This window comes from Nilaparvata lugens, chromosome 3 (genome assembly GCF_014356525.2).
Source record: "Nilaparvata lugens isolate BPH chromosome 3, ASM1435652v1, whole genome shotgun sequence".
NCBI classification, from domain to species: domain Eukaryota; kingdom Metazoa; phylum Arthropoda; class Insecta; order Hemiptera; family Delphacidae; genus Nilaparvata; species Nilaparvata lugens.
The window spans coordinates 43,470,989-43,497,652 of NC_052506.1; the positions used below are offsets into that span (position 1 = coordinate 43,470,989).

General features: G+C 35.1%; 1 protein-coding gene across 1 annotated transcript in view; it reads right to left on the reverse strand.

Annotated features, from left to right (window-relative positions):
• Nucleotides 1-26,034, reverse strand: part of LOC111054459 (integral membrane protein 2B) — a 36,004-nt gene extending 9,970 nt beyond the window's left edge. The window contains exons 1-4 of the mRNA XM_022341499.2: nucleotides 25,501-26,034; nucleotides 9,594-9,800; nucleotides 6,177-6,284; nucleotides 4,808-4,969 (exon numbers count right to left, since the gene is read on the reverse strand). Of these exons, the coding sequence (XP_022197191.1) occupies nucleotides 4,808-4,969; nucleotides 6,177-6,284; nucleotides 9,594-9,800; nucleotides 25,501-25,587 (564 nt within the window). The 5' untranslated portion in view covers nucleotides 25,588-26,034. The remainder of the gene's footprint in view (nucleotides 1-4,807; nucleotides 4,970-6,176; nucleotides 6,285-9,593; nucleotides 9,801-25,500) is intronic.
• Nucleotides 26,035-26,664: the final 630 nt, after the last annotated feature.

Genomic DNA, 26,664 nt, shown 5'->3' on the forward strand with positions numbered 1-26,664 from the left:
GAAGAGATTGTTTTCGACTTTGTGGATTGAGAAATAATCATTTTAAGTTTGTCGGTAAAAATTTCGCAACTGGAACTCGCATCTTGTGCGGAGGTTACATCTGACCAGTCACACTCTGAAATGAGCTGAGTTGCTAGTACTCGATCCAAAAACATTATCTGCTTGCTGTGATTAATTTGTGAGCGTACGCTCTTAACCGACTGGATTTGACAAACTGTAAGGTCATGATCAGTTATGCTACATCTTATCACGGCTGCCTTTAGAATATTAGTATTTTTAATATCTGTGAAAATATGATCTAAGCAGGTGGCAGATGTGTCAGTAATTCTGGTAGGCACGTTTATGCAACTGACGAAACCAGTTGCATACAGAACATCAAGGTATCGTTGAGCTGCATGATCAAGAATTATATGAGGCAAAATACAACAATTAATATCACCCAAAATATAATGAATACGATCTCGATCTCTATGAGTGAGATGAACTTCAAGATCATCAATAAATTGTTCCATATCAGCAGAAGGGCTTCTGTAAATTGCGACTAAGCACAATCGTTCTGCACCCAAAGAAATGTCTAATTTGACACTTGAGGCGCCATACAAACTTACATCACCTTGACTCACAACAAAACATTCATTTACATATACAATCACACCATCGTTCTGATTTCGACTATTCTTATTTAAAAAAACATCATATCCATTCATACACACAGGTATACAACAATCATCCGTCCACGTTTCAGTAAGTACTATTATATCAAATTTTTTCTTGAAAAATAATGAAAACCGTTCTACCTGAGATTAATAAATTATTATTACTAATTTATTACCATACTAGAAATTATCATAGCTTGTGGACTGAAAACCATAAGAAAATCACATAAATTAATCTAGTGCTCATATTAATACTATATTCAATTAATTCTGATCTTTTTACTGTCATATGAAATGAATGATTTAATTATCCTATAGAAGTAAAGTGACAATAAAACGTGATCAAATGAGATAGGTACCTGAAATAGGTTCCTGAAATCCAGATGAAAGCAATACATAGAATGGAGGATAAAGTAAACATACCCTAATATAAGTGCGAAAATTTTACTGGAGTATCAATGAAGAAACAATGTTATAGCTCTAGTTATTAACAGAAGAGGCAGAAGTTAATTATTAAAAACCAAGCAGAAGAATTTGTAGCCGAATAACTAATCAACTGAGACGATAAACGGAAAATGGCTTAATTATTTTAAGTTTTAAATTGAACAAAGCTTCATACTTCAGGTACCTCCCTTTTAGATATGAAGATTAATCAAAGGGATAATATTGTTTTTAAGCAAATTTATGGTACGCAAAAATAATTGTATAATAATCGTATAATCGAATAATAATTATATTCGTATTCAATTGGCTGGTGATAAATGATTAGAGCAGATATTATGAGCAATAATTTTGTACAGTATTAAATCATAATTATTTCAACTAATAGATCTAATTAGATTTTTGGAACAGTATTTATACAATTAAAATTTCGATCAAGCGGGACTCTGTTGCATTCTACTATCCAATATAAGAAATCACCAATTCAAATAAGACTTTAAAAAAATAAAAAAAATCAATACACTCAAATAAATTATAAATAAATTCAAATCAGTTCAATAAATTTCAGATAAGATAGTTCAGAGATAACAAATGAATAAGAAAACGAAAGGATATGGATTACAGTACCTTCACTTATTTGCGTTTAAATTAGCACTTTCACTGAGTGGCGTAGGGGAGGGCGTCGGCAGGTCGTCAAGCGCCCAGTAGACTCGACGTGCTCTCGCGTCCGGCGTCTTCCTCACGAACACCTTGCCCTCTCGCACCCACGCGTGTGACAGCTCCCCTGCCTTCACTCTATTCTTCGCCTGCTTTAGAAGATAACTGTTGTGCTTGGACAAGTGTTCGTTTATGAATACCGGAGTCGCACCAAAGGAGGCATTCACGTCAGACGCCTTCATTTTAATTGTTCGAGCTGCCTGCAGCCACTCGGCCCTTACTGGACGACGAACAAACGAAACAACTATAGCTGTTGGATAGTTGTTTCTCGAGGGCGCTAATCGGTGGGCATTCGATATTTCTCCCTGCTGATAGGTCACTTTCAGGGCTTTGGCGACTGCGTCCAGTAGAGAATAAATGTCTTCTCCCTTCGTTTCAGGGATTCCCTGGATCACGATGTTGCGTAATTTGGAGTATTGTTCAGCTTCCATATTCACCCATTTCCATTCGCTCATTTCCTTGTTCACCTTCAGGTTCGCCTCCTCCAGCTTGTTGCACCGTGCCTTGAGTTCCGAATTGTCGCTCTCCACCCGAGATAATCTTTTCTCAAAGCCGTCGAATGTTGTTTTCAGCGCCGTCAGCGTCAACTGAAGGGATGCAAAGTTATTAGCAGATTCCTTCTTATTCGCCTCAATTTGATCCTGAATATTCTTCAGCATGTTCATAATGGCTGTGTTGTCTGGGCAGGTTTGTGGAGTATTCGGCGTCGGCGTTGGCTCAGTGCATAGGTCGCATTTCCATGGCGTACCACCGGCGACCATAGCGTTCAATTTAGCAACCGTGCGTATTTTGCAGCATGCTGGGTGGAACTCGTTTGCACAAGTGTTGCATATTGCAGCTTCCTGTCTGCTGATGGACTGATTGCATTTTTTGCACACCATTATAATGCGATGAGTAGTAAACGAAATAGGTAATAGATCACGAATCACAAATGAGATCGAATTAACACAGATATTTGTCCTTTCAGGTCTGTCGGTGACACTCACGTTAATATCACGAGATAGCGAGATAATTTCAATTAAATAACGATCACTATTTTGATTTAGAGCTTATGATTCAGGTTAAATTAATCGAAAGCAGTTGAATTTAGCAGTAGGCAACGTGTTTAACTTTACCGAGTCGATAAAGCACGAGCTATCTTATCTCCGACCGTCCAGCTCGGCTGTCTGAATACAACTGTACATAATTCTAAAGTGTCACTTTTTCGCTCTCGGTAGTAAAAAACAGAAAAACTCCCTAGGGAGGAAAAGTTACTCCATTTAAATAACATGGGAAGCATCTCTATTTTAAAAATCTGGTGTGGCGCACTCACAGAACTTTCCTTGCCGTTATGAAAATTGATCACCTGACGCTAGTGTTCCCGCGCATCTCAAGTCTACTATTCCAAGATCTGAGCCAGCTGGTGACAGGACAATAACGCTGCAGACACATGAAGTCTGCTATCTCTTCATAGTGAATGATTTAATAGAATCAACAGTTTGCAATTGAATAATCACATTTTCTCGAATTCCGAGCATATTTTCAATTTTAGGTGAAAATGTTACTGAACATTAATTGTAGAGATTTTCATGCTCAATCTTTTCCACCTGAAATTTTTTGTTTAAATTGTTCGTGTCGGATCCTTATAGTGTAAGGACCTTAAGTTCAAAATTTCAAGTTATTCCGTTCCTTAGATGAGATATCGTGTACACAGACGCGCACACACACACACACACACACACACACACACACACACACACACACACCAATACCCAAAAACCATTTTTTTTGGACTCAGGGGACCTTGAAACGTATAGAAATTTGGAAATTGGGGTACCTTGATTTTTTTCGGAAAGCAATACTTTCCTTACCTATGGTAATAGGGCAAGGAAAGTAAAAATTTACATTGTAATAGGTAAGAAGGTCTAAGCTCAGATGAGGAAGCATATAGAGTAGTCAGTCATTGAGCCAACTAAATTCCATGCTATTCAAAATACCAGCCAACGAATAATCCTTATCAACTAATCAAATTTGAAACGGGAACTTCATCATAGCTGCAATTGTGGCGGCCATTGTTGTTACAACTTTTGCCGACAGATAGCGCTGTCGGCGGAGAACTGTGATTACAAGCCAGCTGTTTCTGTTTACTTTTTAGATTATGTTGTAACACATTGTTTGGTCACGTACGTATTTAAAAATTATTTTATTTGCAGTTGTTATAAAGATGTAGGTGGAGGAAAAATGTTGTGTATATCACGAGTGAAAAATGTCTTTTCTCCCTCAGGAAAATTGTTGCCCTCGGCTTTGCCTCGGGCTTCAAACTTTTCCCTCAGGGAGAAAAAACAGCACTTTTCACTCTAGATATACAAATAACTATTTTTATGTTGTACATTTATAAAATATCTGATCAAATTGAACAAAACAAATATATTGTCGATGGAGAAATATCCTGCTCTAAAGCCCGCCTAATTCTCTGAGATAATTTTTCGGTCTTTAACCCATTCTTCTAACCTCTTTAATAAAGTACCTACGAAAGCCTTGTAAATTGAATTGGTAAAAGAAATTGCTCTATAATTTCCGGCTACTGAGATATAATTTGATAATTTGCTCCTAAAAAAGTGCTGATTGAATTACATAAAGCATTAATAATTTCTTTTGTATCCTATCTTTATATTAAATACAGTATTTATAAATTTTCAATTTATTTTTTTTTATTTTTTGTTGTGGAAATAGTTGAATTCAAAAAGAATAACTTATAACTTAATATTACCTATATTTTTTTGAAATGTTTTAAATAAATTGAAATAGAAATTAGTTATTTTTGTGAAAATAGTTTAATTCAAAATGCATAACTTATAAAATTATATTTACCTATATATTTTTTAATGTTTTGAATAAATTGAAATAGAAATTAGTTCTGGGCTTGAGCCTGTTGTTCCGTTCCGCAAGTGATTGTAGTAATTGTAAATAAATAGAATAAACTGAATATCTAAAATCTAAATTTGAATACTTACTGAACTGAAGTCGTAGATGAAACTGTTATGCTTTCCACCTTGGAAAGATGTAGTCAACTTCTCATGATTATCATCCATGATGTACGACTCTTCAAAATATTTTCCATCTTCAAGGTTCTGGTTCTGACTCTCGAAACGGTTTGCGAATGCTGCAGACATTTTCTGAAAATAAGAATTTAAGGGATCATAAATTGGAAACTATTGTAAAGTTTTAAAAACTGGGGTTTCAAAGAAGCCAATGAAAGTAATAGGAGATGTTTTACCTCTAAAATTTATTTTGAACGAATCTTATTGAACAAGATCACAACGATAAAGCAATTACTTCAACGAAATATGCACACAGATATAGAATCACACTGATAATATGTAGATTATAGTCAATCAATTATTACTGTCGAATGTAGGTTTAATAAAAACTGAACTTCATCTGGAAATTGAATACAACCTACAATATAAGAGTAAATACAACAAGAATATACAGTCAAATGGTAAATAGAACAATGATATCCGTTCACATTCCAGCACTTTGCTTGGGCAGATCGAATCTGTTCATTATTATGTAGGATATGATATTTTAGCGATGGTAATTCTATTTTGACGTATGATATTATCATCATATTATGAAAGTAGTCATGTAATTAATTCAAAAAGTAACATCGTTAATAAAATAAATAAACAAGTTAGTTTTTACAAGAAAATCTCAATGTACAGATCAAGAAAATATAAAATGTGAATGTGAGAAATGAATAAAAGTAATTGATTTATAAGAGGATATTTATTTTTAGAATAATATCCTACAATTATTGCAATTATGAAATGGGAAACAGGTGCTAGCCAAAAACGTCTGTTCCTAAATTTATTACAATAAAATGTCCGAAGTAGAAAAATTATTGTTTTGAGCTAAGGTAAGATCATCCATAGAAATATGAATAGATACGATAGGTTCCTTTATTGTCGTATCAACATAGCTGAATCTTAAAGCTTATAAGCTGAAAATTCAATTTTTACAACAATGCTGTATCTGATGGATAGTTCATAAAGTAAGCTCATTTGACTTTTAGAATAGTCATTACATAAAATTATTAGCTATCTACTTTGATTGCGAACGGTCAAAAGATAGGCCTACGTCCAGGGCATCACAAAGAAATAGATTTCCAATAGCTTAAGAATTATTCATCATCATTAGTGCAAGTACCGTATTTTAAAATAACTAATTTAAAAATCAAATTCAATACTACAAATTCCGGTTGTGTGATGAAGCGAATTATAACAGCACTTCATCTTCATTGAGTCAGACAAATAAAATATTGAAGAACAGAACATCACCTATAAAAAGGTATGTCCCAAAAATATGTTCAAATTAAGTTACCTGGAGCATATTTAAAGTATTCAATGATTTTGTATCCTCCTGTTGGAACATTGCTGAGTTCGTGACTTCCTCAAATGGAATGCGGCAACGACCTCTATATCTGTGCATCTGCAAAGGGAAAATGAGAATCATGCCTATAGAAGAAAATTATGCGACATCACTAAATATCTTCATAGATGCACCATGTGAAAGCTCACTTATTACAAAGCACACAGAAATGCAATGGTATTATATAGCTTTGAAAACACGTAAATGAGAGGGCTTTAAGAAAACAAAATGAGTTTCTAATAGAAAGAAGATTTTTCATTAAAATTTCAATAGACAAAAAATTAAAAGACAGTAGTATCATGTTCAAGAAAAAAATTACCAACTAGGCAATTACTATTGGTACAATTTTGACTATAAGTACAAAAATATAACGTTTTAGACAGCAAAAAATTGTATAGGTTTGCAATATCTTTATAATATTAGTTTTGGGCTTTAAGCCTGTTAATCCTTTCCCAATCATTCATAGTTCAGAATGATATTGTCAATGTCCTATCAATGTTAATAAATAATTCACTACTAGTGCAATCACGTTATCGGTATTCTTGAGTTTATCATGTAGAAATTTCAAGGTTGAGTGATAAAGTGAATCATTAGAAATTCATCAAGGCCAATGCATTAATTTTATTTTGTAAATCTCATTTCAAGGCTAGGCATTTGAATTTACAAAGTGGAATTCAGAGAAAATAAAGGTGAGTTTCGTGGACCAAGTTTTCATTCAAGTTTGGAACTTTAATTCATTACAAGTAACTAGTGACAATAATAAATTGGAGATTAGGAGGGAAATTGGAAAATAAAATAATTTTTCAAATGCTAAACAGAGCACGAATAAGAGCAAAATCTCGATTTGTGTTTTGAATTTATGCCGTAAGAAAATGTCTCCATATTAAGACATCAATGGGTTATTGAGAGAAGATGGCATGCTGGGCTGGTGGAGGGCTCTACTAAGTTTCGTAGTGTTATGGTCGACAAGCACCTGAGCTGGCAACAACATTCCGACTACCTATCTAAAAAATTATCCTCATCACTTTATGTGGTAAGACGAATCAGAAATACCACGGATGAAAGAACGGCTCTAACTGTTTACTATTCACTGTTCGCTTCGCACCTCCGATATGAAATTGTTGCCTGGGGAGCTGCACTCCAAAACAGTCTCGATTTTTTACTAAGAATACAAAAGGAGGCAATACGAACAATCTTCCAATGCAATTGAACATTGTAAGTCTCTAATTTGAAAAAACCAAAAAGCCTCTAATTTCTAAAAAATAAAATTTTTACATAATATCATTTTACATCTTAGAAATTATAATACTGTACAAGCAAAAACTTAAATCCACCTGCAAGAAGCAACCAACACAGCTGCAACACAAGGAATAAGACCAATATAAATATATCTCAGCATCGACTTAATAAATTTAGAAACTCTCCAATTTGCGCAGGATCACGATTCTTCAACTTTCTCCCACTACATCTCAAAACTAATAAGAGCAAAATTTATTTATCTCTGAATTTGAAAAATATTTGATTGTAAGGCAATACTATACAGTCAGACTACACATAGGAACATACTTTCCATATTTGCGGCATCAGATTATATAATAATAATATTTTACAATTAGATTATTAAGATTTGACAGATGGAAATTACTGAGAAATCGCATTTATATTTGAATAATTGTTATTACTATATATAATGAATAATGTTTGAATTATATTATATAATAATATTTTACAATTAGATTATTAAGATTTGACAGATGGAAATTACTGAGAAATCGCATTTATATTTGAATAATGAATGAATTAATATTATTGAACGAAAATCCAAATTGAATGCTGTAAATGAACCCGATGACTTCTGCTTCTGTAAATATTGACAACAGGGCAAACAACAAGATGGAAATTCGATGAGCGCTACTATTCAAAAACTATTTGCCAGCCCGGGAATTGAACCCGGTACCTCCTAATTGCTAGTCAGGAATGCTTACCCTTACACCAAACTAACAATCTCTGGATAGCAGCGCTCATTTTATACGAAGCCATAGCGGCCAGCCAGTCTACAGATGGAAATGACTGAGAAATCGCATTTATTCAAATGCTAATGAATCTGAAAGATCTGTTGTGTGTAAATATAAAGCCGAAATTTTAAGCAATTGATTACGGAGTATATTTATTATGTTTGTGTAATATTTTCGTATTATGATTATGTAAATAATAATCGTATTATGTAAATTTCTCTGACACAGTTATCACTGTATGTTAGTGTTGGGGACTGCAACTATTAAAAATCTGGTGTGGTACACTCACACAACTTTCCTTGCTCATTGAACTGTAAGCCTCATTCTCAAACGAGAATAAGTTGGGGGATTAAAATAATAATGATTGGAGGCTACATATTTAAAACTACGATCATACTATTGCATCTAATAATTTTGTTTTCAGAGTACATTTTACTTTGTGTAAATTGTGAAATTCGATGATTTTTTTAAAAGTAGTCAAAACAGCAGTTCTACACATGAAATATCCCGACTATGTATTCTACCTACCTACCTCATACACGAGAAGGAGACTACAAATACCATGTTAGCTTCCCCCGGTTAGCTTCCCAGGAAGGAGACTTATACCAGTTGATAGAGCTGATAAATAACTATACAGGGTATGAATTTGAAGAAAAATCGGTCAAGTCATTTTTGAAAAATCGTGATAGAAATTTAACAAAATCCATTTTTCTCAAGAATATTACTGAACTCCTGCAATTTTTCCAAAAATGAGACTCATGTCAGTTGATAGGGCTTATAAATAGCTATCCAGGGTATAAACTTGAAGAAAATCGTTAGAACCGTTTTCGAGAAAACTGTGAAACATGGTTTTTAGTCATTATCCACCATTTTTCCCGCATCTTGAATTGAATTTTATTGAATTTCTAATTGTCGGATCCTCATGTTATAAGGACCTTGAGTTTAAAATTTCAAGTCAATTTATTAATTAGGAATTGAGTTATCGTGTTCACAGACACACACACTCAGGGGACTTTGAAACGTATAGAAAACTTGAAATTGGGGTACCTTAATTCTTTTGGGAGAGCAAACTTTACTTACCTATGGTAAAAGAGCAAGCAAAGTAAAAATGACTGGAAACAAGCATTAAGAAATCATCTATTTCCAACAAATTTAAACAATCACACAACTTGGTCATTCTAACAACTAAAAAAATCTAACAACCGAGAACAGAGATTTGGTCAGAGAACCCGAAGTAAAAGATAAAAAACAGGAACATTTTCAATATATTGCAAAACTATAACTATTTACTAGGTAATTAAATAAATCAATAAAGAATGGGAATGAAAGGTGAAGCAATGTGTTGGTGTTGTACCTGAGCGAGTGCAAACTGACGATAGAGATAGATGCCGGAGAGCACGCCGAAGCTCATGACCATGAGAGCGGTGAGGAAGAGGCAGACGGTGGTGGCCGAGGATGCGCGGCGCGTGCGCGTGTAGCAAGTGCGCGCCACAAACAGGTTCGCGTCGCCGCCGGCGCCAGGGCTCGCCTCCGGTGCCGACGGGTAATCCCCATTACCGCACTGCCAAACAGTCAAACGTAGTTAGTCAAAACTCTCCAAGAAAGGGCTCACAGTTCAACCAAACAAACAAAAGCTTTATGCCTTACAGTTGTGTTGTGAGTGATGTTGTGGTACTTAATATGGTACTTATGTGGTTCCATAATGAAAACACTAATTTGAAATTTTCAACCACTTTTTATTATTATAATATATACAGAACCAGGTTTCGTGGCTTTACCAGCCACATCTTCAGCTGTTTGTTTACAACTACTGTCTACCCAAGAGGAAATGGCGGAGGAGGAAGTGAGGAGGAGGAGGTGGATGAAGTGAAAGAGGAGGAGGAACACTTCCTCCTCCGCCATTTCCTCTTGCGTAGACAGTAGTTGTAAACAAACAGCTGAAGATGTCGCTGGTAAAGCCACGAAACCTGGTTCTGTATATATTATAATAATTTATAACAATAAAAAGTGGTTGACAATTTCAAATTAGTGTTTTCAAAAGCTTTATGCTTTCAACATCACATTTTTAAAACAAAATTATTGATTTTTCACATTTTCTACGAAAATGGCATGGAGGCATGCCCAGTAAACTTTTTTCTAGTGCTAATTGGGTGAAAATGAATATATAAACAGAATAGAATAGAATAGATTTTATTCCTTTAAGCATATAGATTACACAATCGGAAACGTCACGATGTTCAATACAATAATAAAAAACAATCAAAAACACTGACTATCATATGATTCAGCTCATACATAAATAATGTTACAAACATATATATATATATATATATATATATATATATATAGATATATATATATATATATATATATAATTCAAATATATTCTCATACACTAAAATTATTGCCAACCTAATATTAAAATAATTACTAATTATATCCCTATCCATATCAAAAAATTCTGACAGTGAGTATAGAGGATTTTCTGTCAAGAGAGTTTTCAATCTACGTTTAAACAAAGAAGCAGACATGGTTCTCACTGAAGCAGGAAACTTATTGAAGATTCTCAGAGAAATTAGCTTCGAATTCATTTGCACTCTCCTCAGCCTAGTATAAGGAACATCAATTTGCTGCCTATTTCTTGTATCATACTGATGCAAGTCCTCCCTACATGGAAATGATTCAATATTTTTCCTCACATTCAGTGACAGCAAAAAGACAAATAAGCTATAAACAGTCATTATTTCTTGGTCAATGAACAACGGTTTGCAGTGGTCCAGGTAGTTAGCATCAGAAATAATTCTAACTGCCCTTTTCTGAATCAGCAGGATTTTTTGGGTATCAGGAGCACATCCCCATAAGGATAGGCCATACAAAAAAGTGCTTTGAAAAAAGGCAAAGTAGGTTATCCTCAAATAATGCCTTGGGACACACTCCTTTAATCTGCGTAAAAGGTAGAGAACCCAGCTCAACCTAGAACAGACATAGTCTATATGAGGGCTCCAGGTTAGTCTTTGATCCAAATTTATACCAAGAATCTTAACACTTCTTATATCTCTTGCCTCATCTACTTGTCTCAATCCTAGAATCATTGTTTGCGTCTTAGTACTATTAAGAAGCAGATGATTTGCTTTGAACCACAAACTCGCTTCCTCCTGGCAACTGGACATCTTTTCTTTCAGAGCTGTAATTCCAGAATCTGTGGAGAGCATGGATGTGTCGTCGGCATAGCAAACTATTTTGGAACCATTACTATAACTAATATCATTCATCATTACCAAAATCATCAAGGGCCCAAGGATTGATCCTTGAGGGACTCCATGAGGAACAGAGCAAGACCTTGAAAAATTAGCATTCATATTAACAGTTTGTCTACGACCACTCAAATAGGACCGCAGAAGTTTAAGAGGTTTTCCCTGCACACCTAGATGGTACAATTTTTCCAATAGTATTTCATGGTGAACAACATCAAAAGCTTTACTCAGGTCATAGAGCACTAGACCTGCATATCTTTTGGAATTGAAACAGTCCAAAATATCATCCACAATTGAGCTGACTGCATCAATGGTAGACCTGCCTGCCCTGAAACCAAACTGGGAAGCTGCAAGTAGGCCGTTGCTCTCAAAAAACTCATAAAGCTGAGTACCAATCATATATTCATAAATCTTACTGAAAATTGGAGGAACTGATATTGGTCTGAAATTCTCTGGTAGATCTTTACTGCCTTTCTTATGGATAGGCACTGTTCTAGAGTGCTTGAGTATTGTGGGAAATACTGATTCCTTTATACAAGCATTAAAACAATATGTTAATGGAGCAGCAATAGAATTTATTACATTCTTGATCAGTGAACTAGACATACCGTATATATCTCTACTAGATGAAGATTTCATTTTAGAAGCAATAGAAAGAACTTGATCAATTGAAACCTCCTTCATCTCAAATCTCAAATTAGTTCCTGGAGAGAGAGCCAATAAGTCTGATGCAGAAACCCCAGGTGAGTCAATATTCATGTGTATTTGCGATATTGCATCAAGAAAGTATTGATTGAAAGCATCATGAGAGACGGATGTTTCACAATGTTGAGGTGGATTTGAATATTTTTCCATGCTACTGAACACTTGTTGTTCGCCGATTCAATAAATCTGGCATTGGTGTTCAACCTGAATAATCGCAATTCTGATTTATATGATTTTCTTAAGCTAAGATAGTTGAGTCTTGGATTTTCAAGTCTACTTTGCTTGTATTTATCATATGCAATCAGTAATAAATTCCTCAAATTATTCAAAGCAGGTGAGAGTTGATTAAATCTTTTAGATTTGCCAAAGGTAGCCTTTCTAGTTGTTTATTCCCGGCATAGCCCTGTCAATACGCATGGGTTTTTCATTTTTAGTAATGCTCTTTCGATTATTTTGATATAGAGTTTGCTGAGATGATGATCTGTGAACCTGAGCCTCTACATGTATTCTATGAGGCATCGAATTAGACGGTCTATCTGAGTATAGAACAGAAAATCTGTTATCAGTCTTAATAGCATCAATATTTTTTTGTCCGTTCCTAGGCTAACTGTGTTCTTAGGTGAGATAAAACTGTTATCCTCAGCAGTACATTGTTCTCTGTCCCGTGAGCTAATTTTTTCTGTTTGAATCAATTCTATTATCGCATTCTTATCTTTTAACTCATTGATCAAACTTGACTTGGTGGCCTCAAGATATTCTATATGAGATTTCAAAGAATTCACTTCCTCGTCCGCCTTCTCTTCATTGAACAGAGAATTTTCAAAACATTCTTTCCTCCTATCCCTTTCAACCTCCAATAGTTTGGACAACTGTTTATTTTCTTCCGAAAGATCCATTAAATTGTTACTCAATTCGTTGTTGACTGATATGGAATTATCAAGTTTACTTAAGACTCCGACTAAATCAGGAATCAATTCAATAATGGCATCATTCGAATAATTATCAGCTATAACTGAGAGAGTTCCTCTGATTTTCACAGCCAACTCTATAACAGATTCATTAAATAAGTCACCATTCATATTTCTAAGGTCAGATTGAACTTCCCGATTCAAATTTTCGCGCCTACGGCATGTGTTTATCGGCTTATTCATTTCTTATAAGAGGCGTGAGGAGTATAGATTTTAGAATACAATAGGAGAGAACAGAGAGGATAGAAGGAATTTGCCAAGAGAGCAGTCAAAGCGGATGAGTAGGAGGCTCCTGATTATGGATGTGAGAAGGATTTGTTTACAAGTCACCCACCTTATTAGATACCTATTGAAAGTGAGAGTTCCTCAGCCAATAACAGAGATAGAATCCAACCGGCCATGCTGACGTTGTCATGGAAACCAAAAGGACGCCACTGTCGCTAGGAGATGATTGCCTCGTCGACCGGCTGATCGTTAAGTTGAACAACAGAGTACAATTGAAAGTCCGTAACGTAATATCAGTTTATCTCATCTGATGACTATCGCAATCTTGTTTACGCTAGCGCAATCTTGTTGACACTACTCACTAGTCAAAATTTCTTCAATAGAATCAAACGTGCACTTGTCAACTTGTCTAAACTAACCTCTTCAGAAACAGCCGAGTATCCTCTGAAACCTTCGTCACAATATAATTCGAAAAATCAGGTAAATTACTACCCACACTTAATGATAACCACTTTAACTTGCGTCGATTGCCAAAAATTGAGTAAATTCTTCCAATTAAACTATGAAAACTAGAAATAATTACAGAGCAGTACGGAGAGAACACCAACCGGGCAGTCCAGTCCTGCCAACCGCATTAATAACCAGGTGAACCACGAAAAATATGAAAGTAAAAAATTACTGAAATCACAAATATTAATACAGTACTAATAACTTTAGCCTAGGCCTACTAGTCTCACATGATTTACAATAAGTTATAATTTAATTTATTTATAATCCTAGCCCTATTGTATAAGTATTACAGACTAGATATTTCACAGTGGCGATAAAACCGCTTGTTTTATGTAGTCAAATTTCGGGGGAGGGGATGGGGTGGATAAGTATTCAACTATTCCCACTCAGGATATGAGTATGATTGACGCGAGAAAGAAAATAATGAACATCAAATCAATATCGTCAATATGTCGTGAGTTTATTTCCAACACTATTCAAGTACAGTATATGACTGCAATTTTTATTTCATTTTATACTGAGATATAATACAGTCGAACCTCTCTATAACGAACCTCCACTTAACGAAATCCTCTACACAACGATTTTTCATCTGCTCCCATGACATTTTTGAGTTTTGGCTGCTTATTTACCTCTATTTAACGTATTACGGACCTCTCAACAACAAAGTTTTCTCTTGACTTCAACATACAAAGTGTAGTGTGTATAGGAAGCAGACGGTTATTTTCAAGGAATTGTTTAGTTTCAGCAGAAAGGTTAATATACTAAAAATAATGGCAATTCAGGTAGGAAGAAGCTATGGTGGTAGACAGTCAATAGAGGGTGAAACACATGTCGGAAATTGAATGCAAGTTACTGGAAAATGAATTCCAAGAACTTGTCATTATTGTAGACCAGGCAGGTGAACGACTGGACTTCCCCATTCTTGCTTTTGTCACACATTTCAATTCTTTAAACTGACTATGATGATGATAGCTGTGACGAACCTGATGAGAAGAATCCGTCACATCAAAAAGTTCTAGAGGCTTTCAAAATTATCAGGCAAGGATTAAAACTGAAAAATAGTGTACCAGACATGTCTGACTGTTTGAATAGATGTGAGTCGTTTATCAAACATGATTTTTTTATTCAAATGTAAAATTCAGCCGAAAATTACTCACTTTTTCAATTATAAAACATTAAAAAAAATAGGAAAGTTGAGTTATTATACCTAGTATTTATAGTGAAGTTATTGACAAAATAACCGTACTTTGCGTTCCATCTAATAGTAGTGTAAAGAGTTACTAAAGAGTTACACTAGTGTATGTACCTTGATTAAACTCTACTAATAGTACAAATCAAGCTTTCTGAAAATAAATTGGTGAGTTTACTTACTTATTAAATTTTATAAATATTCAAAAACCATGTTTTTATTCTAAACTGCATGAATTTTCAAATTTCCGTATTAATATTGGCCTAATAGGTACCCTACCTAAGTTCGCGATGATATGTTCTATGTATCATATTCATTTATTTACCGCCGTGATACGATATTATTAGATCCATAGGATCGTGGCAGTTTTCTTGACAGAACCTCTCAAAAACGAATACCTCTCTGCAGCGATTTTTCTCGGGATAATCGACTTCGTTATACAGAGGTTCGACTGTTATATACATTCTAGATTGTCTTGTTGTGAATTTCTTTGTCATTGTTATCATCACTTTAGTTCAATGTTTATTTGATTTTAAAGAATTTTATAAAAATATAATCTGGGGTTGCGTTGATAGTTTGTTGAGCGTAATGATTCTGTTTTACGATATGAACTAGTACTGTCAATCGTTATTCACTATAGATCCATGATAGTGACAGCGCTCTTTTGTGGCTTGAATGTGTACAGTTCATGTTTAATATTTGTGAGCATATTGAACATGAACTGTGTACACATTGAAGCCACAAAAGAGCGCTGTCACTATCATGGATCTATAGTGAATAACGATTGAGAGTACTAGTTCATATCGTAAAACAAAATCATTACGCTCAACAAACTTTGCATTGCCACTCGAGTCAGTAACTTGGCAAGTGAATAGGCTAATCATAGATATATCTCATATATAACAAACTTTGCATTACCCACTCGAGTCAGTAACTTGGCAAGTGAATAGGCTAATCATATATCTCATGGGATATACAGACCCAGCGTTCAGATTCTGTTGCAGTCTGAATTACTTGATTTGAAACGACACTCTGCAATCGGCTCAAAATATTGTTTTCAAATAACTTGGAAAAAGTTTCTATGATTGAAATTATTAGATATGACCGACAGCAAAACGGGCCATTGAGAGGTGGTGACTGGTAACCGCTCTCCAAAATATTATTTTAGGGTCAAGAATACTACTATTTATGTATACTATACAAACGATTTCCAGATATATTTTATTTATAGATATCGCATATTTCGAAGCCAGAAACTGATTAGGTCCATTCATCATCAACAATATCATTAGCCAAATTAAAAGTAATAGAGAATGTCATGAATTAAAGCGTTGAAGCTGATGAGAGGACGTTTTAATTAAAACGCATATTTCATCATTATAATAAAACTTCCACTTATTCATTATTGAAACTGTAAAAAAGGATGACTTGAAAGCCACAAGCCATAAGTTCCTTATCATTGACTTGTTTGTCGGAAACAGATGCCATTTCATTCAAGATAAGGTGAAGTTTCTGTTTAGAAATATAGATAGCGACGTTACAGACGTATCAATTTATTCCAATTGCACAGAAATGTCTAGAGTCTAGGATAGCATAGAACTAACATAATGATAATAGGAGATGAAGTAATGATAGTGAGTTGACACTTGAACCTACTGTCTATTGAGAAAAATCAGTTAATGAAATTTGATAAAGATTATGAATTATCATTCAAAAGACATTTCAGTTGAAGCCTGAAATAATTATCAAATTCAATACAGAAATACAGTTTATATTTACATTTCACAAATCAAACCTAAATGAACCTAATGAATGCTACTGCTGAAATAATACAGGAATCAGTTAAACCAATTTTCCAACTCTATACCACATATTATTATCTCCACAATATTATTTTCGCCACACTGCACAGAAAGCAGCTGTTTTCCAGTCCCTACGTAGATCTGAAAAAACATTGTTTGCAGACGACTCTCGTCTGACGTCAGAACAGGTTTCTTTCCGGCTAAGGCCGGAAAGAGTACCCTTTCCGGCCGCTAACATGGAACTAAGAAAGGTGAAAGAAAAATGGTCTTTAGCATTGTTTATTTACATATATTGTTTGTTTTTCTGTGTGGCGAAAAATAGCGTTCGCACCACGGGCAAAAATGTTTTTCCGGCTCTCAATCTTTTCTAGTCCTCGGCCTACGGCCTCGGACTTGAAAACCGATTTCGAGCCGGAAAAGTCTCATTTCGGGCCCTAGGTGCGAAATAAACTATAACTTGTGCTTGTTATGTTTTCGTGCAAAGGATCTGTTTAATAAAATTCTATCAAGGAGATTAGATAGTAGCATTCTATTTTGAAGACTGGTACCAGAAGAAAAATATCCCATATTACGTGACTAGAAGGAAAACGACTAATTTCTCAGAAGTAGCTAGCATTTATTTATAACATCTATTCAACACATCCATCTTTAAAATCTCATAAAATGGTAACTATACTTCCATTCAAATGGGATATCATGTACTTTTGAATGATTGTAAGTGCACAAATTGACAAGAACTCTTCATTAATGATTCGTCAATTTCAACAAATTAAATAGATACTAGTGACCCCTTGGGTTGGAGAACTCGTTCGAAAACTGTTGTATTGTAATATTTGAAATATTTGAAACCAGCAACTTTTAATTATACAGAGTTAGTGAAAATTATGGAAACAGCTAAATATTTCTTCTACAAGAATAATATAGACAGTAGGTTTCATTGGGATTCCTATTTGAAATGAAAAATTACTCTGACGCTTTTCAAAATCTTTGTCCTTCATATGAATCTACATGATTCTGATATAGAGTTCAAGAGAAAATGAATAGCAAAAACCGCACATGATATCTCAACCCGTATCAGTTTTTTACTTTCCTTGCCCTACTACCATAGGTAAGGAAAGTATTGCTTTCCAAAAAAAATTAAGGTACCCCAATTTCAAGTTTTCTATACGTTTCAAGGTCCCCTGAGTCCAAAAACATGATTTTTGGGTATTGGTCTGTGTGTGTGTATGTGTGTGTGTGTGTGTGTGTGTGTGTATGTCTGTGAACACGATAACTCCATTCCTAATTAACCGATCGACTTGAAATTTTAAACTTAAGGTCCCTATACCATGAGGACCCGACAATAAGAAATTCAATAAAATTCAATTCAAGATGGCGGAAAAAATGGCGGATAATTACTAAAAAACCATGTTTTTCACGTTTTTCTCGAAAATGGCTCTAACGATTTTCTTCAAATTTATATCATGGATAGCTATTTATAAGCCCTATCAACTAGCATAAGTCTCATTTCTGGGAAAATTTCAGGAGCTCCGTAATATTCTTGAGAAAAATGGCGGAAAATGACTAAAAAACCATGTTTTTCACGGTTTTCTCGAAAACGGCTCCAACGATTTTCTTCAAATTTATACCATGGATAGCTATTTTTAAGCCCTATCAACTGGCATAAGTTTCATTTCTGGGAAAATTTCAGGAGCTCCGTAATATTCTTGAGAAAAATGGCGGATAATGACTAAAAATCCATGTTTTTCACCGTTTTCTCGAAAACTGCTCTAACGATTTACTTCAAATTCATACCATGGATAGATATTCATAAGCACTATCAACTGGCATGAGTCTCATTTCTGGGAAAATTCCATGAGCTCCGTAATATTCTTGAGAAAAATGGCGGATAATGACCAAAAACCAGGTTTTTCACGGTTTTCTCGAAAACGGCTCTAACGATTTTCTTCAAATTCAAGCCATGGGTAGCTATTCATAAGTCCTATCAAATGACATGAGTTTTTTCCTTGGAAAATTGCAGGAGCTCCGTAATATTCTTGAGAAAAATGGCGGATAATTACTAAAAAACCATGTTTTTCACGATTTTTCAAAATAACTTGACCGATTTTTTTCAAATTCATACTCTGTATAGTTATTTATCAGCTCTATTAACTGGCATGAGTCTCCTTTCTGGGAAACTAATGGGGGGTCCACCCCATCCTTGAGAAATGGACTTTGTAACCTCCTTCTCGTGCATGAGGTAGGTAGGTAGAGCAGTTCATAAAAAGAACACATAGTCGAGATATTTCATCTGTAGAACAGCTGTTTTGACGACTTTAAAAAAATGACGACTAAAAAAATCATTGAATTTCACAATTTACACAAAGGAAAAAGTACTCTGAAAACAATTATATATACACATATACAAAAGTCTGATCGTAGTTTCGAATATGAGCAAGGAAAGTTGTGTGAGTGTACCACACCAGATTTTTGATGTAAAAGTTGTATGTTGTATATTAACCAGCTGAAATTATGTGTCAGTGCATGAAGGTCTGTCAGTCTGTGTGATAGCTTCCAAATAGCCTCAGCTGATGTTATGAATGAATGGGAAAACTGTAGTAATTGGATGCAATGAATTCTTCAGCTGACTAAATGATAAATCACAACTATTTTTTTCTTATGCACTTTCAACATTATTTTTATATCCTGAAAAAGGACGATGGAGTGTCAATTCTGTTGTCCAACGAACTTGACCTGTAAAAAGGTGTTCAAAATTTGAAGCTGATTGATCAATTCTTTCTTAAGTTAATGTGAAACTTACAAACAGACGGACAACAACTTTGGCCTTCAGTAAGTCAAAAGTGAGAACTCGCTAAGCTCGTTCAATTAAATAGTTTTACAATCTATGTCGACTTGGCATTGTGTCAATTTTGATGCATTTTGTGCTAAAACAAAGGTCAGCATCACTTTGCATCACTTCATTTCCTAAAAAGTATTATGTTTGTTAGTCAAAATACAAATCAATACTGGTTTTCAATTAAGGTTAAAGATTTTAATCAAAGTTCAAGATGTTTTTCCTAGAGAAACAGAAATCTCCACTTAAATTAACATTATTAACACTACATTATGTAATATATTTTTTAACAAGGTGAGAGATCCATTTTATTTCTTACCAATTTATTTCAATTGATTCTTCACATGAGAAATGTTTAAAATCCCGAGCGAACCGAGTAAATGACTTCATAAAGCTTTCAAAGCAAACTTACAAAAATTATTCATTATAATTTAATTTTTTTTCCAGTCTTCATCTACTTCATGTGACTCATTTTTAAAATGTTTGTTTGAATGAAAATTAGTTTTCTACTTGAGTTTTATTGGTTTGTAACAGTTAAATTTTTGTTAGGGCGGCCGGCCCTTGCTGCCTAATGTAGTTCTTGAAAGAAAAAAGGTTGGCCACCCCTGTCAACCTGTTGAATGAAAAAATGTGTTTAAAAATTAATTATGAGTTATGGTTATTGATATTGAATGTGAAATATTAGCAAAAATATGAGCCAGTCTTTTATTGATTTACATCTTGAAAACTTTTTAATTAATTTGAAGCGACACGGCAGTATACATTCTTGTAAATAATAGCTAATAACTATCACTCATCATGTGGAGCGCTTTCGGATAGTTCGCAGTAAATTATACTGCGTAGATTATAACAACACTATTATTCACCACTAGCTGGCCCGGCGAACTTCGTACCGCCGAATAGTTGAAGCATCTGATGACAAACTTTAGCTGGATGCACACCTGAGGAGGCGCGATGCGGCAATTTGCATCCAGGTGCTACTTGCTTATTGCTTTGAATGGAAGCACTCACACAAACTTTGTCAATTGTAGGGACATTGAAACGTCTTGGGTGTTGTCTGGCAGGTGTCTTATCAGCTCTGATGACAATTTTGTGGTAATCAGATGGCATGCGGTCTAGTGCAGTCTCGAATGGTGCAATCAATTCATTGTGTTGATGGAAAAATATTTGGAGTTGTTGTGTGCACAACGCTGATTGACTTGTTTTTATGAATCGCACTTAAAATAAATTTGCAAACATTTGTAGTCACTATCTGTCATTGGCAATAGGGAACCCGTTCGGTGATAAATTTGTCCGTGAATTTTGAAAGTAGGCATAAATCCATCCTGAACAATTGTTGTTCCCCCAAATAATGTCATTTGAAAGCAATTGTTTCATTGCTGGATATTTTTCAAAAAATGTTTGGAGTCTGCTTCATTTCCGGAAACCGATGGATGAAGTGGTTCCTGGTGGTGGAGTCAATTGAAACAATAATTTGACTTGACCACTGGCGCAACACAATCCGGGTGCTTCATTTATACACTTATATGCTCCACAGTACTGACACACAATGTTCATTGTGCCAATAGCAACAATTGACCGTGAGCTGTACTCGATTGCCGAGATATGGTTGAATGCAGCTCGCTGGAAATTGAATGGTATATCTCCTTGCTGCTGATTTTCCCATGCATATTCTAAATTTACAGAATTTCGAGTTCTAGGACCCAAGTTTGGACGTCGTTCGAACCGCGGCATTATTAGGAATTGAACTTTTGTGAATCAGAAAGAAAATTGAAAAACAGATCGAGTAATAATAAGTAACTGAATATATGTGACTAATAACCAATATAATGTAATAACTGTAACTTAATAATTTACTAAAAATCAATTATTTCTAAACACAGAAGACAGCACAATATTATTCGAAAAAAGCTATGTCTTCATTGCATGTAAGTCTTTAACCTGAGGCCGCACTGCTGGATGGTTACACACAGAACAGTCATTTTGTTTTTAGACGGGGCGTTTAGAATAAAATACATGGTGGTTATGGAGCAGCATACACTCTTGTCTACTATCTATCGACGACTGTTGGATCACGCAATGATTATAACAGCTGATTTTTATTTCTGAGTGTGGCCAGCTCACAAATCTTCTCCCATAAGGATAACATGTAAACTTTGAAGGATCGTAGGAAAGAGTCCTGAAATCGGATTTTAAATTTGATAGGCCATGAACCTGGTCCTGAACATAAGGAACGAAACTAAAAAAAAATCATCAAATTCGGTGCACACATAAAAAAGTTATTGAACGTCAAAATTTGAGGCTCGATTTCTATTTATAAGAGCTATTCCGTTAACGAGCAATTCGTAATGACAAGTGAAATTGAAGAGTATTGAGAACAGAATTGTTTTGAGTAGTGACTACAACCATGATATTTCATGTTCGCATTACCGCATTAGGTGTTCTCACAAGAAGATTCTCCCCAATGACTTCATGACGCTCAGTTGTAAATTTAAATTGCTCTCTACTGAAGATTAGCTGGGAGTCATCCGTTCATTTGAGTCAGACCCATTATCCAGGAAGGGCTTGAGCGTTTTTTTTTTAGATTTTAGGAGATGATTGACTGAGTTTTGTGTATTATCGCAGAATTGAGCTGATCATATTAACAGTTTTCAATGCATTTCTGACGGCAATTTTTCAAAATAGCTTGCCCGGGATAGCTACGAAGCATAACGCACTAACTCAACTGAGATTCTTAACATGCGTGAACATGGGCTTATCGCATACCAACGTTTTTGATCATCAGATGGATTTCCTTCTTTAAGAAGAATCTACTCGAATCTCAAGAGTTCATGCAGGCAGGTGATTGGTGATCTACTTACACTAGCGCGACTCAAATCGTACGATAAGAGTCGCGGAGAATCCAGTTGCTCGGACATGAGTAGATTATCATGCCCATTGCCACTACTCTAGTTGCTAATAGTCGTTCAACTTGTTTGTAATTGTAATGATCGGATAATTTCTATTAAGCTTTTTCGGGATTTCACTTTTAACTCTTAACCTTTTGTAACCTTAATAAAAATACTCGATACTCAAGTCGCTTTGCTTCTTCAATCCCTTGATCTGAACGTCACCTTTTCAAAATAAATGCTGCGTCGCAGAGTAACCAAGACTCAAGTCGCTTCGCAATTTGATTCATGCCAGTGTGAGTATTTTATAGCACTAGACTGCAGTTCAACTCAACGCTGATATACCAAATGGAAGTTCAAAATAACAGCGATTGAAGGGTCGTCAGTGCCTAGTGTTACACCAGCGACCACTGATACCTAGACCAACTCCAATAGAGAAACCGGGAGTGCTTCCTCGACAGAGGTGGTGGATCTGCTTTGGGCCTCAGTTCAACCTCCTCCTCCACCACCTACATTTTAGCATCTATTCTTACTTCATCACTTTCGATGCAGATGATTTCCAGATTCGCAAGATATAACACTTGAATATTTGTTTTAAGATGCGTAGACATTGATTTGAAATTGAAGTGGACATTGTGACTCATCAAAACCTTCTATATACTTGACTAGCCGGCTCCGCCCCTTGGACCCCCGGCTGGATCAGCCAAAAATCGCTTTGCTCTCCTGCATTATTCATTTGAGCTTGCTTCCTTCCGTCAGAAATAGAGACTTTCAGGCTCAATTCAATCACCAGAACTGTTTGAATTATGTAGTAAAGGGTTGAAAAAATCTTCATTTTTGTCAGAATCAATAAATGTTCAGCTATTTCTTAATTGAAGGCTTGGTTAAGATATTATGATAATTATTATTGTATGTCAGTCTAATAGATCTTTGAAATTTGAAATAGGAATGATGTGGAGAACTTAACAAGCATCCATTACGAACCCTCTTAAGCATGAAATACTTGAGAAAAGAAACGCTTTAATTTAGCACCGCCTTTACTTAAGCTAAACCTGTGTACACTCTAGTGTTCACACTTTCATTTGATCCTGAAAACTTCGGAAAAACTTACTTAAAACCCCAAAAAGTATAAGACGGACCTGTGTACCAAATTTGAATAATTTGTGTCTATAAGATAATGAAAAGGCTGAAAATTTTAGAAAAGGCAAATTTAAATGCCAATTTTGAGCGCATCTCTGGCGAACTATTGAAGCCCTTTCAACATAAGAAATATTTATACCCTAGCTGAACCTCTGTACCTAATTTGAACAATTATGTAGATTTGGTCTTGTAAAATCTATTAAAACGCAGAAAAACATCTATTTTGGGAGTTTCTTCGCCCGTAGGTTATTTCAAAGCCCTCCTGATACAACATTTTTCCATCTCAGCTGAACCTGTGTACTAAATTTGAATTAATATTTTTTATTTATTATTGAAAAAAGTAAGAATCCTCAGAAAACACCGATTTTGGGCGTCCTCTCTAACAGAACGTTTTCTGTTAATCTATTATTGAAAAAGCAAAAAAAAAAAACAGACTTTGGGCATATATTTTGGCGTTATTTCAAAGCCCTTCCAATACAACATTTGAACATCTCAGATGAACCTGTTTACCAAATTTGAACATCTTTTGCTAATTAGTTCTTGAAAAAGCTTAGAAAACTCAGAAGAACGCTGGAAAAGCGCAGATTTTGGGCGTATCTTTGGATTTTTTTTCAAATCCACTCTTAGTGCGTCTCTAGAAGGCCATCTGAACAAACTGGCAAAATTTAAAACTATTTGGTCAAGATGTTTTTTAGTTTTGTTGATTATGAATGAGTGAGTGATTGAATCATTGCCATTCCACTTTCATATAATATATAGATTACACTGGGCCGTATTCATTTGGATAAATTAAAACACTCTGGCGTCGATGAATCTCCTCTTGAATTTCCTACCTGGGGTCTGGGGGTTACAGTTGGTACTGACTATAAAAGTGCAGGTCAGAGAATATTGTGCTGACTGTAGAATGCTTAAGGGGGCTCTGCCCTCGGTTTCTATTTTTCGATTTCAGCTGATGACATAGAAAAAGTGTTGTCTATTACGCAGATGACACTAAATCTTTAGTTAAAGTTGCGAAATTCAACTGACTGCATGATGGAATGGTTCCTTTAAAAAACGACTAAATAAAATTAAATAATACAAGAGGAGTCAATAACATTCCGCCTCAGAATTAGGGATGAACATTATAGTGCTCCACTGAAGCTGTATGGTTTTAACCTACTCTTACTCACATGAGACAAATGAATGTTATTGACTATTACAATTTTCCAAATCTACCTTCAAAACAGTTGGAGAGGGGGGGTGCATTAAGAAGTTTGTGAATTATTTTTTCTTAACGAAAGGTTATAATATTTTTACCCGCTAAGTTAGAATCATTGATAAAGCTGCTAATGATAAAATTTGTTTATCTAAAACCTATAATTTACCAATAAAATTGTAAAAGACATAGTAAAAAATAGATTACAGAAAGCGTTTAATCATAATTTCCTTGTCTTTCATTGAGTTCATGCAGTACTACATACAGGCATACAAAAATTAACCACTTATTCAGCAAAGCATACAAGCAATCAAGGGTAGGTAGCCCTCCTTTATTTGAGGTTGATAAGTAATAAGACTTACCACAGCCTACCTAGTCATTATTCTCATTTCAATTTCAATCGAAACGACAACTAGGTCAAGTGCCATGCAAAATAATATCTTACAGTGAGTACTAATAACAATGATTAACATACATTAAAAAACCTCATCATATTGAAATAGTGATAATAATTGGTAACAAAAGATACCTATGGATTGAACGACTTACGGGATATTCCGTGTGGATACTGACAACCAAAGGTTGATCAAGCTTATCAGTTTTCTTCTCACTGATGGGTTTAGTGATAATAGTCATGATGGCAATCAAAGATATCAAAATTGATTTGGAATATGATTTTACCCAAATAAAGAATAAACTTTCCTTGACTCTTGACAGATAATCTTCACGTTCACTCGTTCACTGACCGTCTGACGTCTGACACTTCTGACACAGAATAGGTACAGAATGGAAACTTGTGATCAAATATCAAATGCCTATCTAACTAATGCTTTATACATGACGCCAATATTAAACACGTCACGTGACCTTGGGAAGTTCCAATCCTGGTCACAGAATAAGTACAGAAAGGAAACTTGTAATCAAACACCTATCTAACCAATGCTTTTTACATGACCCTAATACTAAACACGTCACGTGACCTTGGGAAGTTCCAATCCTGGTCTTCTGATTGGCTCGTGGCAGTGAACGAGATCAATTGATCCGGATCATTAAAGTAATCCGAACCTACCATCAATACTATTACAATGCGGCGCTTCCTAACAAGATGTCGGATTTTGGCGTCAGGGTATAGCCAAGTTTCTGTACTGTATGTATACTGTGCTTCTGACACAGAATAGGTAAAGAATGGAAATTGTCAATAAAACGCCTATCTAACCAATGCTTTTTACATGGCGCAAATACTAGACACGTCACGTGACCTTGGGAAGTTCCAATTTTGAACTTCTGATTGGCTCGTAGCAGTGAACGAGATCAAATGATCCAGATCATTAAAGTAATCCGAACCTACCATCAATACTATTACAATGCGGCGCTTCCTAATATGGCGGGTACTATGATGAGGTCCACGTTAAAATGGCAGTGTACGAAGCAAAGACCTTAAAGATGCATAGACTTACATGCAGAGCTAGCACAGTATACATACTGTATGGAAACTTTGCTATTACCCTGACGACAAAATCCGCCATCTTGTAAGGAAGCGCCGAATTGTAATAGTATTGATGGTAGGTTCGGATCACTTTAGAGATCCGATCAATTGATGTCATTCACTGCCACGAGCCAATCAGAAGGTCAGGATTGGAACTTCCCAAGGTCACGTGACGTGTCTAGTATTTGCGTCATGTAAAAAGCATTGCCAGGATGGGCGTTTGATTG